Here is a 15,681-nt window from a genome sequence, read left to right on the forward strand (position 1 = left end):
CACCTTTTTTAGATATCAACGCAAAAGCCACGACGTATGAATACCAGGGATACTGGCAGAAAGCGTTCACTCGGGGAAAACATGCTACTTGCTCTTCATGTTTAAAATAGACACGCAAATGACCCATATTTGACATTAACCTGTCAGCTACTATCTTCCAGTGCACACTGCCATCTTGAGGGCACTTGTAGTACTGCAGGGCTTGCGCTCTCAGCAAGAAATAACCGTTGAAGCGGTTCAGAAAATGGAGGGATGACTGAAATGTTGCTATTTTGTATTTATTTAAGGCAGCATAATGCTTCATTTGAAAAAAAATGATGCGAAAGTACACACGACAGAGGTTACATGACCCTAAAATGACTTATTTAAAGGGGAAGTCAACCTTAAACATTTCTTGACAATGATTTTTTTTATCCATCTCATTTTGTCACTTTCTGTCAACTGAAGATGATATCACAGTTGCTCAGGGCTCTGGCTATCACCAATCACAGCTCACCAATGATTATGATTATTATGATTTATTGTTTCTATTGTATGCTGCTTTTCAAAGTATTGGTTTTATTGTTGTGTTTTATGCTATAACCATTGTAGCACTTTGAGATTTCATTTCAAATGTAAAGTGCTTTACAAATAAAATGTATTATTATTATTAATATGACCTGTTTTCTGAAGCTGAGCTGTGATTGGTTGTTACCGGAGACCTGAGCAACTGTGATGTCATTTTCACTCGACGGCAAGTGGCAAAATGGCTGCCTTCTGATATTAGTTCAAAACTGCTGGATTTTGCTGCAATGCTGCTCAACTCATATTCCACTAACGCAATATTAACCAGAATATTTGGACTAGCGGGGCGACATAGAACATATTATTGCCAAGAATTTTTTTGGGGGGAGGGGGGGGTTGACTTTCCGCCAAACTGTGTACTGTAGAAAAGTAGAGCACGTTATGTTACTTGTTCCTCCTTGACGCACACCTTTTCCTTCGTTTGACATGCTGACTTGGGTCTCCTGTTTTTCACAGTAGATTTTTTTACACTCTTAATATTTGGTCTCTTGCACGTTACCGCGCTTTCGCTGTCGGAATCTTCCTTTTCCCTTTTCAGATGTGGAGTTTCCTTCAACTTTTGGAATTTCTTGAGATCAGCACAGAATAACACCTAAACAACGGAAACACGCTTTACGGTTGCAAAGGACAAAACGCACGATTTGACGTTGGCCAACAGTCGCACTTACCGACTGCGCCCAACCAGCGTAAGGACCCCACAGATTCCGGAAGAATTCACCTGCGTCATCAAACACGGGTGAGCTTAAAGACGTGTGGAACACTTTGCAAATGATGCTCAATGAGACACACGTCGACACAAACCCATGTCTTTGTGAAGCTTTTCTGTGATGCTTTTGGGTTGCTTGGCAGCAGCGTATTTATAGTCGCGCTTGGCAATTTGCCACACGTGTGTGTCAATGGGCACGGCGTCTGCCTTCTCCAGGGACATCAAACATACACAATCGGCCACCTGAAGGGGGAACACATATGACAAAGTCACATTTGACAAAGTCACATTTGACAAAGTCACATTTGACAAAGTCACATTTGACAAAGTCACATTTGACAAAGTCACATTTGACACGTTCACGACAGACGAGCTTGTCATTTCATCTGCTGTACCTTAGTGCCCACCCCGGGGAGGTTGCGCAGTGCGTCACGGGCCTCCGAATAGGAGACGCGGCGTAGACCTTCGAGCCATTTGTCACCGTGGTTGTCCAAAATCTGCTTTGCACTCTGTTGCAAGAACCGAGCTCGGTATCCAAAACCCAGTTCCCTAAGGCGTGCTTCGACACTGCTGTCTACAAAGAACAACACGCATGTTTGCTTGGATATTGAAAATACGGCTTAGTAGAGGCGCATTGCTAGACATAACACCGCATGCAGTGGATATAAAAACACCCCTGTTCAAATGCCAAATTTCCATGATTTTTTATTTTTTTTTACACCAAGATAAATCATTTTCTCCACCATTGTGGCCTACAGCCTTTTCAAAATCAAAACATGGAACAGTTCCAAGTAGCAGTCGAGTGTTAGCAGAAAAGCTTCAGGCTTTGAAAGCAATGTGAGGAAAAGCCTTTTCAAAAGCATTTTAAATGTTGGCAGGTGTGTGCTGACCCCCCGTTCAACATGAGCTTGAATGTGATTGGTTAATTCTGAACGCAGCCTTTATCCATTCATGAGAGGTTGTGCACACTTGCAAAATGACATTGTTTCATTTGTTGCGTTGCACGTGCCCTCTTGAAAAGATTAAATACTAATGAAAAGGTTAATGGAGGGAGAGTTTTTAATGAATTATTTTGGGCTTATTTTCTCTCTAAAACCTGGCATTTGAACAGGGGTGTGTAGACTTTTTATATCCACTGTATCTGGTTCATGGAATTTGGATAAGAGGGGATTACATTCCATCTACATCTATTTATCATATTAGTATTATTTAGTTGATCTTGCTCTGCCTTCCCCCAACATTCCAAAAAATTGGTTTTTGAAGACACTAAATCAGGGGTGTCAAACTCATTTTATAACAGGTGACTCTCAGAAGACAGTTGAAACTATGAAAACCATATAAATATATAATCATCTTATATTATTAGTATTACATATACACAATCAGCCCAGCATTTCATTGCTATAGATTTCCAACAACAAATTTAGTCATGCAAAATAGTGACAATCAGATAAAAAATTATGTTTCCTGTAGTCTTCATTTTTATGTCAAGAAAGCATTTGGTAAAAATAAATAAATAAATGCTTGTAATGTCTGCCAAAAGTGAAGATAAATTGCACTTTTTAGAGTTGAAAAGAAACGCTAAATTTAGCACAAAACATCACAAAAACATTCTATTTGCTTTAGTAGGTTACAAAAAATGCTGTGGCGGGCGGGACAGATGTTCAACCTAGCGTGTGACGCCAACACAACACAAGGACAAAATAATTAGCAAAGTTACACTTGCACCTGCTAATGAGGACAGCGTAGGAAAGTCGTAGTACGAGGTTTGATCCAGCTGGCACAGCAGGTTACCGCGGGTCTCACACAACCTTTCCACCATGCCCTGGATACGCGAGATGTGGTTGTTGGAGGTGCAAATGAAGGAAAAGAGACATTCAGTGGGGTCCTGGCGGAGCATTCGCACACCTGTCGGAAGAAAAAATATGAATGTGAGTCATTAGGTGTTGATAAATGATGGCACGCAAGCATACACTCACCGGTGAAGATGTCTGCAATTTTTTTGAAGTGGGGATCCGCTGCTCCCCATTTTCTGTACAGATCCTTCAAATTCACATTTAGCTGGAAGTAATCCATCAAAATAGTTTTGTCCTCTTTGACATGCTGGAGGTTTACGGTGACTACCTCCTCCTTCTTTTCCTTCTTCACAGCTGCTTTACATTTCTCATCAACGAAAACACCACCCTTGCCCCCTAGGACTCCTCTGTGCACGTGTATGTCATTGCTTTTGTAAACATGGTACCACAAAGTGTCCTCTGTCTGAGTAAGAGTCCAAACTCGTCCTCCCATCACTCCAGTCCAGTGGCCGTCTGCCGTCTCCCTCCAGCTGTGGAAAAATATTCATAATTGGTTTGAATTTGAGCCCGAATGTTTGCTTGTGTTGGTTGGATACAATAATGTAGCTTTAGCTTTGTGTCAGCAACGTATGGTGACATGAATAATAATAATTCAATGTTCTTCCACTAGATGGCAGAAGGTAAATAATTAACCTGTGTATTGACATTATTTGGGGATTTTTTTTTGTTGGGTGGTGCGCCGTTACGGTTTTTCGCCAATGTAAAACACATGTACAGCGTTGCTGTTGCTCACAAGTAGTCTAGTAGACGTACCGGAACGATTGCCCACAAGCAAGAGTGAGATCCAGTCGCAGCTCTGACTTCTCGCAGGCTAAAGATCTCCACGCGTTTACTCCCGATGACAGAACTGCATGGGTTGCCATAACTTTACGCATTTGTTGGCATGCGTGCATGCATCTAAAAGATTCTCGCGGTGAAAAGAACCTCGAGTTGCATCTTTGTCGCGATTGTTTACATCCAGTACACCGGCGGAACTTCGATGACGTCAGACCGGAAGTTATCATCAGCCGCCTGCTGCCAAAGTTAAACATGTATTATTATAATAATAATTATTATTATTATAATAATAATTATTATTATTGTTGTTGTGATGCTTGAGCAGCAAACACACAGAACAAGACTAGAAAATATGTGAGCAACAGACCCATGTCAATCAACCAGTCGACCAACTTAAATTTTTCTAAGGGATGATGTTGGGGAGACTTTGTTGTAACATTGTTGGGACGGGGAAAGCCACTAATTCTATAATACAATGTAAATCTGAAGCAATTGTTTTCGTGGTCTGGTTGGCCGTCTATAGACGTGATAGGACTGTTAATAATATTTTTAAGAAATAAGAGAATATATACTAAAGTCGCTTTCCGCGTATAAAAGCCCAAACAAACTAAAAACTGAAAAAACTGAAATGTTGCACCACGTTATATTGACTCATGGATTATGGAGAACATGTTGTGGTATGACGAAATGTGCCGTGTATTCCGTTTCATCTAAAATAGTACGAGTTTGTGGTCCCAATTTCATGATTATCTGGAATGATTTTCTGACGCAATATTTCTCAGATAGTGGTTCGTTGCACTTGTACGATACAAACGTTGTGATTGGCTATATTTCTTTTAGTAGGCGGTGCTTCATATTACACCATCACATGATTGGCTGACGTTGTCCAAACCCGCTTATTCCAATTGGCTCATATTTTTAATTTCCCCACCCCCATCAAGCGAACAGGAAGTAGTTACTCTCTCTCTCTCCTTTTCTCTCTCTCTCTATCTCTCTCTCTCTCTCTCGAAGTAGCGAGGTTGTAGGGCGGTGGTGGTTTGGTGTTCACCTGAACCTGTCGGAGAAAAGTGACAAAAATGGACGATATATCGACACTATTCATTTCCATCGGGCTTAGTGAGCAGAAAGCAAAAGAAACGCTGAAAAATGCAGCGTTGAGTACCACGTTGAAGAGCGCAATCGTTCAGGTTTGACCCCCCCATCTATTCATGGAACTCATAGTTGGGACAGCTGTGACAGCCACACACTGATCACTTCTAGTGTTGCAACAAACTTGAGAGAAATAGATGTGTGTATTTACGCGATCGGTAGGAAGAATGTGACATAATTCTCTTTACTTGAGTACACTGCAGCTGCTTAGTTTTGCAATGGAGGGTCACTTGGCATTTCACTTTCACGTCTCTGCCTAAGTGGCAAGTGTTAACATATTTATTGTAGATGCCTGTTGCTGGTCTTTTTTGTTGTTGTTGTTAAAGTCACAACCCATTATTTAATGAAGCTCAAAAGTTCTGTTGTTCTTATATGTGGTTTGCTGTAATTATTTGTCTAGGCTCGCAGTATCAGTGGAGCAACAGAAGTGGACAAAGCTACGGGGACATTGTTGTACAGCCTGGCCTCTCGCCTCAAAGACACAAAACGTCTGGCATTCCTCGTAGAAAACATAGCTCTGCGCAAAATCACGACAGAGCAACAGCTTGCAGGTAAGTTGTGACATGCTGCAACGCCTCACCGATAGGAAGGTTTGTATATAGTCATTTACTGGCCCAAGGCAAAGCCAGCCATGGGACATTCCACACAAACGTTTTGTCTTCACTTGAAAACACGGTGACGGTATCCATTGATAAAGTCCTTAAAATCCTTCCTGAGGATTTACATCTAACGAGTGAGTCACCTCAACACTATTACTGTAATTGATAAGAACATGAATCAACATTTTATATCGTTTACCATTTCGATTGCTTTCACACTCTGTACTTGACTTCTTTTGTACTGCTACTTACTGCAAGTTTAGTGGCCCCTAAAAATCTTGGGCAAGCAGGTACTGCAATTGCCTGAGTTTGTCTAATGCTAAATCTGCTCCTGCTCACTGAAATGAGTCACACACATTTAGAAAAAAACATGCGTGGTAATTTAGATTAATAGTTGCCCAACTGACACTGATAATTGTCTTTCAATATCAGGCCAGATTAATAATTGACAGAGAAGGCAACCATATGAACTTTTTGCAGTTGATTATATCATGTTGCCCCACTTGACCTGCGTGCACACAATAAATAAGACACTTTACTGTTTATATTGTAACAAGAAAACTAAATATTAATGCATCAGATTTACATGGCGTTTTTTCTTTTTGTTTTCGCACACTCAAAGCCCATAACATTGGATTTGTTACACACACACACACACACACTGTGGTCACGATAAACTATGTTTGTAGTCAGCGCTGCCCAGGTGCAGGCTGACTGAATGTTCATTTCTGAATCCACAGCTGCTTTGGAATTTTTCAAGATTCACCCCGAGGACAGCCTCAACCAGAGTGAGTTTAATGAAGCCTGTGGAGTGGGTGTGGTCATAACACCAGAGCAGATTGAAGATGCGGTAAGTACACGCTCGCACCAACAACTTTCAAGCTTTAATATACGCACTGCGCAGTGACAGGAAATTGTCGCGCAGGTGGAGTCTGTGATCAAGAAGCACAAAGAACAGCTTGAAAAGGAGAGGTACCACTTCAACATGGGCCTGCTGATGGGTACGATCACTCACCGAGCTGGGCAGATATTTCTGAAACAAGTGATGCTGTGCAGACAGAAGGCCTTAAATTGTGCTCTGGTGCAGGAGAGGTGCGCGCCGCTCTAAAATGGGCTGATGGGAAAGTTCTCAAGAATGAGGTGGACATGCAGGTATGTCTGAAAAAAAGGTGCATTGGGAGTACAGTACGTGTCAGACAGAGTGTTTTGATGCAGTGTAATTAGCTCCACCTGACTATCTTTAGTAAATGACTCGGCCTTTGCTTCTTAAGGTCCTGCATCTTTTAGGCCCCAAGACGGAGGCTGACCTTGAGAAAAAATCGAAGGTAACTCGGAAAATTGTAATTTCCTGAAATTTTTTCTCAACAAGCAAGTCATCTGTTCGTGTGGATCAAACCATTGTAATAAATGTCATTTTTGGAAGTGTGCTGACAACTAAGATTTTCTTTTTTTATTTGTACCATTTTGGCTAAGTTAGACTGACTTGTTCTAACACTTTCCAGTATTTAAGTTAAATAAATAAATAAAAACCTCCTCCCTGATCTTCAAATATTAATATCTCATAATTGCTAAAATAAAGCCAATATTAACATTTCAATACATCTTTTTTTCTCTCCTCTTAATACTACGCAGCCACAGAAAAATAAAGTTGAGAATGAGGTGAAGACGAAAAAAGAGGAGGTGACACTTAATGGTAAGGCGCACGATTGGACAAGAGTGATTGTCCAACTTCTGTTAGGTTTGTTGCATTGTTCGTGTATTTTTATTTATCATATGCGTTGTTCAGGTGAGGTCACCGGTGTGGAGTGCAAATCACTAATGGAGCAGCTGAGGGGAGAAGCTCTGAAATTCCACAAACCAGGTGATAAAGGAAACAAGCACAAAATGAAATACTGTGCAACGAATTTCCTCCATACTAAGCATCAATAATTAACCAATATGCAGGCGAGAATTATACAACGGAGGGCTATGTGGTTACCCCAAACACAATGGACTTGCTCAAAAAGCACATGGAGCTATTTGGCGGACAGGTGAGATCGCACACGTAGACGAGAAGTAAAACAAAAATAATGAGCGCATTTGACTGATGTCCTCACTCTTGTAGATTCGTACCCGTTTCCCTCCTGAGCCCAATGGTATCCTTCACATTGGGCACGCTAAAGCCATTAACTTTAATTTTGGTTATGCAAAGGTACGTCCTTTCTTCCATTATCATCTCTTCTCAAGGCAGCTATGAAACAATGCCGCTTCCATTTACGCTTGTACTTTTTCACAGGCAAACAACGGAATTTGTTTCTTGAGATATGATGACACAAATCCAGAGAAGGAGGAAGAAAAATACTTCACTGCCATCAAGGACATGGTAGAGTGGCTCGGTGAGTTGATGATTTTTCTCCATGCGGAAAATTGGTAACGCAACTCATTCAAACCCCAAAATGTCTAAATACGTTTTTACTACTTTGTGCTTCACTCCCAAAAACGTGTTTACACGCTGTTGTTTTTTGTTTGCAAGCGCATACAGAAGGCTTTGATGAAGCTTCTCACATGAAGAGGTGGCTTAAAGCAATCATAGTTATTACAAAAAAACGGTGGCAGCAGAGTATAAGAGATCAACCAGGGCCATGTTGCAAAAAGCTCTTTTCCCTACTGTTTAAAACCGATTTGTGCATGAATAATGATGAAACTTAGCTATATTTTAGTGATAATTGCTGCAAAACGTTAACAGGTAGATTTTTTTCCCCCTGATGAAAGAAGAGACTCTAATCTTTCTTTTCGTAGCTTCCATGTTTTTATAGCAATAGCAATATTCTGTGGGCCTCGCAAAATCAGTCCAAATCCAGTCCAACAGCCGGGAGCAAAGGGAGTTGCTTCAGTGAAAATGGCTGCGAGTAAATGAGTTAATCGAAATTGAATTACAATGTCAATTATTACACTCCACAATTACAACATCAGCATAATTGTAAAAAAAAGAAAAGAAAAAGATTAATAACATTTTTTGAGTTGAGTTGTTTAAATTCATACAGTTGTAACTCTTTTACATTTTAGAATAACTAACACATTTGGTTTCAGCCAATAGGAACTTGCATAATTATAGTTTCAAATAATTGTATTTGTCTTAATATTTTTTACATTTAAACATTTTCTTGTTTTGTACCCCCCCAAAAAAAAGATCGCCCTGATCGTGATTTCAATTATTACCAAAATAATCGTGACGAATACTTTTTTTTCATAATCGAGCATCCCTAGCTGATGATTTTTTTCTCCATGCAGAAAACTGGTATCTTAATGTTATGTTCTCGCACAGGCTACACACCGTACGCAGTCACGCACGCGTCGGACAACTTCCAGCAACTCTACGATCTTGCACTTGAACTCATTCGCAGGTGAGTGCTTCCAAGTATTCGGGTTTACAATCGCAAAATTTGCAGTAGGATAGAAGGTGTTTCATTTTTGATTGTCTTCCCTCAGGGGCCACGCGTATGTGTGCCACCAGAAGGGGGAGGAACTGAAGGGCCACAATACTCCTCCGTCACCATGGAGAGACCGTCCCATTGAAGAATCTCTGGTTTTGTTTGAGAGGATGAAAAAGGGGATGTTCTCTGAGGGAGAGATCACACTCAGGATGAAGACAGTCATGGAGGATGGGAAAATGGACCCCGTGGCATACCGGATCAAATACACGCCACATCATCGAACCGGAGATGAATGGTAGCTTAATGGTCTCAATAGTTGTCCTTTTTTCCGTTTTTTCATTTGAATACTACTATACCCGATTCCTCAATGTTCTTTTTCAGGTGCATCTATCCCACTTATGACTACACTCACTGTTTGTGTGACTCCATTGAAAACATCTCACATTCACTCTGCACCAAAGAGTTCCAGGCCAGGTAGACGTTGCTTACTTTTTTCTATCACTCATGGTGGCACACTAAATTCATTTGGTGTGAAAAGTTTGTGTTTGTGTTGGCAGGCGGTCATCATATTACTGGCTATGCAATGCTCTGGACGTGTACTGCCCTGTTCAGTGGGAATATGGCCGCCTGAACCTCACCTACACCGTGGTGTCTAAGAGGAAGATCATCAAATTGGTGGAGAGTGGAGTGGTCAGGTAAAATGGCAGAATGTCTTTTTTTTCCTTTTTTAAACATCAGATGACATTTTAAGGTCGAAGAGAATGTCTTTACATTGGCTTAGTTCAATTATTCTTTTGATTTTGGAATCGAACGAATGCATGCTTGCGGATGCTTGTCGCTGTAGCATTCGACCGGATCTAAAAACCCAAACCGTTATTACTGCTCATGTAAAGTGCAAACAAGTACAGATGAATGTAGACGTCGACATACAAAGCAAACAGTATGTGCAAATATTCATGATACAAGTGTCGAATCTCCATTGAAGAAGAATTGATTTGATATATTGTGCCTGTCAAATTTCAGAGACTGGGACGACCCTCGCCTTTTTACTTTAACCGCACTTAGGAGGAGAGGCTTCCCACCGGAGGCCATCAACAACTTTTGCGCTCGGGTAAGCAAGATGAGTGGAAGGAATGGCTAAAGAGTCCCTTGTAATACATTAGTTCCTAAAACGTTTCTAGGTGGGAGTCACGGTTTCCCAGACGACAACTGAGCCGCATCTTCTAGAAGCGTGTGTCAGGGATGTGCTCAACGAGACGGCCCCACGAGCCATGGCCGTGATGGAACCTCTCAAAGTCACCATCGTAAACCTTCCTGAGGGCTCAAAGGTACGTTTCATACGGACAAAAGTCTCTTAACTCATTCACTCGCAGCCGTTTTCACTGAAGCAACACGGCTGTTTTACTGGATTTTGGCTGATTTTGCAAGGCCCATATTGCTATAAAAAACATACCTACCAAAAGAATGATTAGAATCTCTTCTTTCATCAAGATAAAAGTATATTTGTATCTGTTTCTGTTTTGCAGCAATTAGCATTAGAATAAATTTCGTCATTATTCACATTCTTGGTGAAAACTCTGACAAAAAGAGCTTTTTGCAACATGGCCCTGGTTGATCGATTATACTCTGCTGCCACCTGCTGGCCATTTTTTTGTAATAACTTCCATTGCTCTAAGCCACATCTTCAGGTCAGAAGCTGCATCAAAGCCTTCTGTATGCTCTTGCATTAAAAAACGTATATATAAATACATTTTTGGGACTGAAGGACAAACTTATTTACAATGTTCCCTCATTTTCCGCTGGGATTAGGTTCCAAAAAAGACCCACAATAAATGAAATCCGCAAAGTAGTTAGCTTTATGTTTTACATTTATTATAAATGTTTTAAGGCTCTAAAACCCCTCACCAAACGGTGTATACACTTTTCTCACTTTTCTCTCTTGTTTAAACATTCTCAAAATTTAAACCTTCATAAATTTTATCACATAGGAACAATACTGTAAAAAAAAAAAAATGCACTGAAAAAAATCTGGGGTATAGCGAGGCTGCGAAAACTGAACCGCTTTAAAGTGAGGGAACACTTTACACGTTTTTGGGCTTGAATGAGTTAATCAAATGCTGTAATCAATCAGATCAGGGGATACGCTTGACCCCCTTGTATCATATTTCGTTACCACGACATTTTGGACAAGTCGTTTCTTTCCAATTTTACTGGCATACTCTTGAGGAATGGCCTCTTCTGTTCCAGCACGATTGTCCATCAGAATAGCAAGGTCCATAACGGCATGGTCAGACGGGTACGGTTCGGAAGAATATGAAATGCATTCGGTATGAACTGAAACAAAGAAAAGAACAGCCGGGTCCTCTTCTTTCAATGAATGATCTCTAACCTATAATAAATGTTCTTCTGGAAGAATGGATACAACCCCACGGATACTTTTCCAAAATGTGAAAACGGATATAATTAGCTCCCATGCCCTTCTCTGCTCTGTCAGTCAGAAGTACAAGTGCCAGACTTCCCTGCTAATGACGCCAAGGGCTGCCACACGGTGCCATTTAAAAGCACCGTCTTCATTGAACAAAGTGACTTCAGAGAGGTTTGAAACACACACACACACACAAAAGCACCCAATGGCTGAGTCATTCTAAGTGGAGATAGAAGATAATGCTATTTAGTTTTTCAGGTGATGGAGAAAGGCTACAAGCGTCTGACCCCAGATCAGCCCGTCGGCTTAAGGCACGCCGGCTATGTCATCTCTGTAAAGAAGGTCATCAAGGTACGACTCAGCAGTGCTGAGCGTTTTTTTGTGTTTTGTATCCTCTGCTCATATCGTCCGCGCGTGCTTTATTGCAGGACTCTCGGGGTAAAGTGGTGGAACTGGAGGTGAGCTGCTACAGCTCGGATACAGCAGAGAAACCAAAAGCCTTCATCCACTGGGTTAGCGAGCCACTAGAGTGTGAAGTGCGCATCTACGAAAGACTGTGAGTTGTCATGAATAACACCACTTACGGTGGATATATAAAAAGTCTGAACACCCCTCTTCAAATGCCAGATTTTGTGATATAAAGAAAAATCGTCAAAAACAGGAACATGTAGTAGACATAACCGTCCAGCGCTTTAACCACATTGAAGAGGAAAGTACCGGTAACTAGTAAGTTAGCAAAACTATAGATCAGGGGTCAGCAACTTTTCCTGTCAAAAAAGCCATTTTTGGCCACATAAATTGCAAAAAAATCTCTCTGGAGCTGTAAACCATTTGAACATTGTGATGAAGGAAAATGTGTGTTAGTTGAGTATACTGAGGGCCCAAGAGCTAATTAGAGCTACACCATAACCGAAAAATATGCAACATCCGATACGTAGAGATTCATTTTTTTCTACCTTTCGTTTTTCCTTTTTATATTGTTAATTTTTTCCTGCATTTTTTTTCATACGTTTTTAGATTGTCTGCCTTTCTGTCAAATTTCCAATATTTTGGTCAATTTTATGGCAATTGTATCCCTTTCTTCCTTTTTTTTTTTTGACATGTTATGGCTATTTTCTGACTTTTTTGTTGTTGTGCTTTTTCTGCTAGCAATTTCGGACATTTTTGGCAATTTTTTTTTACATTTCATGGTAATTTTCAAGATTTCTTCTCTTGTTTTTGAAAATTTTCTGTCCTGCCTTTTTTTTTATTAAATTCATGGAGATCTTATGGTAATTTTCTGCTTTTTCTCTACCTTTTGGAAAAATTTTAAGTAATTTAAAAACGTTTTCATCTACCTTTCGGCTCACTTACAAATTTGGACTGACTATTTTTTAAAAATAATTATACATTTTTTTATATAAATTATTAAGTCATTTAAAGAATATTTTATTTAAAAAATAAAAATATGTCAAACATTTTTTTTTAGAAATCCACAGGGAGCCACGAGAGAGGGACTAAAGAGCCACATATGGCTCCAGAGGCGCAGGTTGCAGACCCCTGCTATAGATAAATAGGAAAAGGGGTGTGCCAACATCCAACACCACAGTAAAGTAAAATGAGAAAATGTCTTAACCATTAAACCGTCCATCAACACCAAAATAAAACAGTGCCATCGTTTGGCCACTGTCACAGATGCAAGACTCAAGAACTTTTGCATTCCAAGCTTGTGCATCCCACACAAAGGATATTAATGTTCTACTTCTACTTTTAATCCTGTTTATAGATTCCTACACAAACATCCTGAGGATCCAGCTGAGGTCCCCAATGGCTTCCTGAGTGACATCAACCCAGTGAGTGGCCCTCACACGCCTGCATGGTGCTTTTGAGTTCTTATCATTGAATTATAGTTGTTACATTAAAAACAATTTACCCCCCCCAATGCAGAATTCTATGCAAGTGAACAATAGTGCCTTCGTTGATACCTCTGTCAAGGGAGCAAAAGTTCTTGACAAATTCCAGTTTGAAAGAGTTGGCTACTTCTCTCTGGACCCTGACACCACTGCAGACAAGGTACATTGAAACTGCTGCCTGATGCTAAATCGTAGAAAATAGTATAGAAACCGTATAGTGATTTATTTTTCCAATGAGCTCGTGTTGCCTCTTAACTTCTTGATTTTTTTTAAATTCACTCTTCTTTGTCATTGCAGCTGGTCTTCAACAGGACAGTTACACTCAAAGAGGATCCAGGGAAGATTTAAATGTCTGATTGCGATCAAGCTACGTGTCCCGCCCACTTCCCAAGAGCCCACAGATACATGCCAAAATCATTTGCATCACGTCATGCATAAAGCCAACAATTGCTTTTAACATTGAAATAAATCAGACCATATTTGGGAACAGCATTCTTCCACATGCATCTAAATTGGAAATATATATATATATATATATATATATATATATATATATATATATATATATATATATTAATTATTTTTATATTTTTTTGCAGTTTCCACAATATTCACCATATTAGTGGTGAGTGGAAGTGCTTAAGGATCTTTAGTATCAAACTTTGCAACGTCAGTGTGAAATTATGAGTTATTTGTAATTGCTCTGCTACCTCTTTGATTGTGCAATGCATAACATAATACCTGAATTTCATAACAGTATTGTCTCTTGTCTTGTGTCGCAGAGGTGATGTCGTTATCACGAAGCATCATTTCTTTTTGCCCATAGGGTGCTCTCGTGTATCAGGGGAAATTAAAATTGATTAGAAAACAGCAATTTTGTCTAGTTTTCAATAAATTGCAAATACACTCATGCGCCACACGTGGATTAACCTAATGAGATTGCATTTAGTGATTGTAGTCTTACGGAGCGACATTGAACAATGTCTACAAAAATGGTATTACTGTGTTTTGATGAATTTAAATGATCTATTTCCAAATAAGATTTTTTTTCTATTGTATTTGTCGTAAATATAATTACAAGAGTAGTTCAACTTCCTCGTTTATTCCCACAAGCAGTAACCGAATGTACATTCATTCAAGAGCTGCGATTGGCCACAGTCACGCCCAGTCACTCCAGAGTCTGCCTGACTTGAGCCAACCTTAAAGATTTTACAGCCCTAATGCCCTTTCAAAGGAAATTTTCCTTTTGTTTTTCCATCTCCAAAGACATCATAGGCACACTTATGACAAAGCAAATACAGTACAGCAACTTTTAACTCCTACTGGCAGGCATGCTGGGAAGTGCGTGGCTTCACCATCGTTCACGCCTGAAATTTTGGTCCTGTAACCTATCATGGGTGTGCACATTTTTGTGCTCATGGGCTGCCTCTGATGTCTAAAAGAGACAGAAGAGCCATGTCATGCACAATTTTAATTGCATTATTTGTAGTTAACTATTTAACCATTGTTTAACTATTTGAAATGTAACCATGAGCCATATCTGATATTTCCACAATGCAAATGCTTCCTTTACACGGTGAAAACAAACAGCGTATTGCTTTTACCTGTGACTAGCACACAAACCAGGCAGATTGTTATAGTAGCCAAACATTTGATCACATTTTGAAATCAAAATAATCCTCACAAATCAAATTACAAGGATCCAATGTCCAATGCTTTTCAATGAGCGGAGAGCGTCATTTCACCGGGAGACCGCTATTTTGATTTGTGACGTAAGATCGGAATTGTCCGTTAGTGAGGGGGTGAATATTGTATTATTATTTTTTTAAGAATTTGGGTAAGGTATCCATTCCATCAATGAACCAGTGAATAGCCATTAATTTAATAAATATTTCAAAAATAAAAATAAAAGCACAGACAGACTGCAAGCATGACAATGAGCAAAAATGGGGGGTAATTTACAAAACTACTGAAACGACTGAACTCTTCTTTACTACGTTTTTTGTTGTTTTCTGTTTGTGTTGTTACAACGCTGTTCATAAAATTAAATAAAAACCGACATGGGAAAAACCAAAACAGAAACACAATTTAAAGGAGGGCCTATTATTAACCCTCCATTGCCCGGAGCTTGACAAAAACCACTCGGATTGTCCCTGCATCTCAATAAGACGACCTTAAAACCATGAGACGCCAGTGAACCACTAGAAACAAGTGTCTGGAATATGAAGCTTTTAAGGTAGACCGCTATCTAGCCGCTCCTTTGTGCAACTCGGTCAGCATGTGGCGTCTTTAACAAACAC

The 15,681-nt window shown here is 39.9% G+C and overlaps 2 protein-coding genes across 2 annotated transcripts; one reads left to right on the top strand and one right to left on the bottom strand.

Annotated features, from left to right (window-relative positions):
- Positions 1-262: 262 nt before the first annotated feature.
- ogg1 (8-oxoguanine DNA glycosylase) lies at positions 263-4,101 on the bottom strand. Its single transcript, XM_086068637.1, has 7 exons — positions 3,880-4,101; positions 3,250-3,596; positions 2,999-3,178; positions 1,666-1,844; positions 1,366-1,513; positions 1,233-1,282; positions 263-1,156 (listed from the first exon to the last, which is right to left on the bottom strand). The coding sequence occupies exons 1-7, from the start codon at positions 4,017-4,019 to the stop codon at positions 944-946; spliced, it is 1,257 nt and encodes a 418-aa protein (XP_085924763.1). The 5' UTR covers positions 4,020-4,101; the 3' UTR covers positions 263-943.
- A 782-nt stretch (positions 4,102-4,883) lies between these two features.
- Positions 4,884-14,255, top strand: qars1 (glutaminyl-tRNA synthetase 1). The gene is made up of 23 exons (XM_086070191.1): positions 4,884-5,090; positions 5,453-5,603; positions 6,392-6,501; positions 6,577-6,652; positions 6,739-6,803; positions 6,923-6,976; positions 7,284-7,344; positions 7,438-7,512; positions 7,596-7,681; positions 7,756-7,842; positions 7,927-8,026; positions 8,956-9,034; positions 9,120-9,359; positions 9,446-9,538; positions 9,622-9,759; positions 10,088-10,175; positions 10,246-10,392; positions 11,559-11,660; positions 11,748-11,840; positions 11,918-12,045; positions 13,255-13,321; positions 13,416-13,541; positions 13,679-14,255. The coding sequence occupies exons 1-23, from the start codon at positions 4,980-4,982 to the stop codon at positions 13,727-13,729; spliced, it is 2,328 nt and encodes a 775-aa protein (XP_085926317.1). The 5' UTR covers positions 4,884-4,979; the 3' UTR covers positions 13,730-14,255.
- Positions 14,256-15,681: the final 1,426 nt, after the last annotated feature.

The sequence above is a fragment of the Leptonotus elevatus genome, chromosome 2 (genome assembly GCF_054856555.1).
Source record: "Leptonotus elevatus isolate MCC_2025b chromosome 2, RoL_Lele_1.0, whole genome shotgun sequence".
NCBI classification, from domain to species: Eukaryota; Metazoa; Chordata; class Actinopteri; order Syngnathiformes; family Syngnathidae; genus Leptonotus; species Leptonotus elevatus.

What these genes read in the sequence shown, in the direction of transcription:
- ogg1 (XM_086068637.1), bottom strand. Translation starts at nt 4,019, where the DNA reads ATGCACGCATGCCAACAAATGCGTAAAGTTATGGCAACCCATGCAGTT. An exon ending in GCTTGTGGGCAATCGTTCCG is followed by an intron (nt 3,597 to 3,879) that starts GTACGTCTACTA and finishes ATTTTTCCACAG; the next exon opens with CTGGAGGGAGACGGCAGACG. An exon ending in AATTGCAGACATCTTCACCG is followed by an intron (nt 3,179 to 3,249) that starts GTGAGTGTATGC and finishes TTCTTCCGACAG; the next exon opens with GTGTGCGAATGCTCCGCCAG.
- qars1 (XM_086070191.1), top strand. Translation starts at nt 4,980, where the DNA reads ATGGACGATATATCGACACTATTCATTTCCATCGGGCTTAGTGAGCAG. An exon ending in GTGGAGAGTGGAGTGGTCAG is followed by an intron (nt 9,760 to 10,087) that starts GTAAAATGGCAG and finishes GTCAAATTTCAG; the next exon opens with AGACTGGGACGACCCTCGCC. An exon ending in ACCTTCCTGAGGGCTCAAAG is followed by an intron (nt 10,393 to 11,558) that starts GTACGTTTCATA and finishes CTGCTCTGTCAG; the next exon opens with TCAGAAGTACAAGTGCCAGA.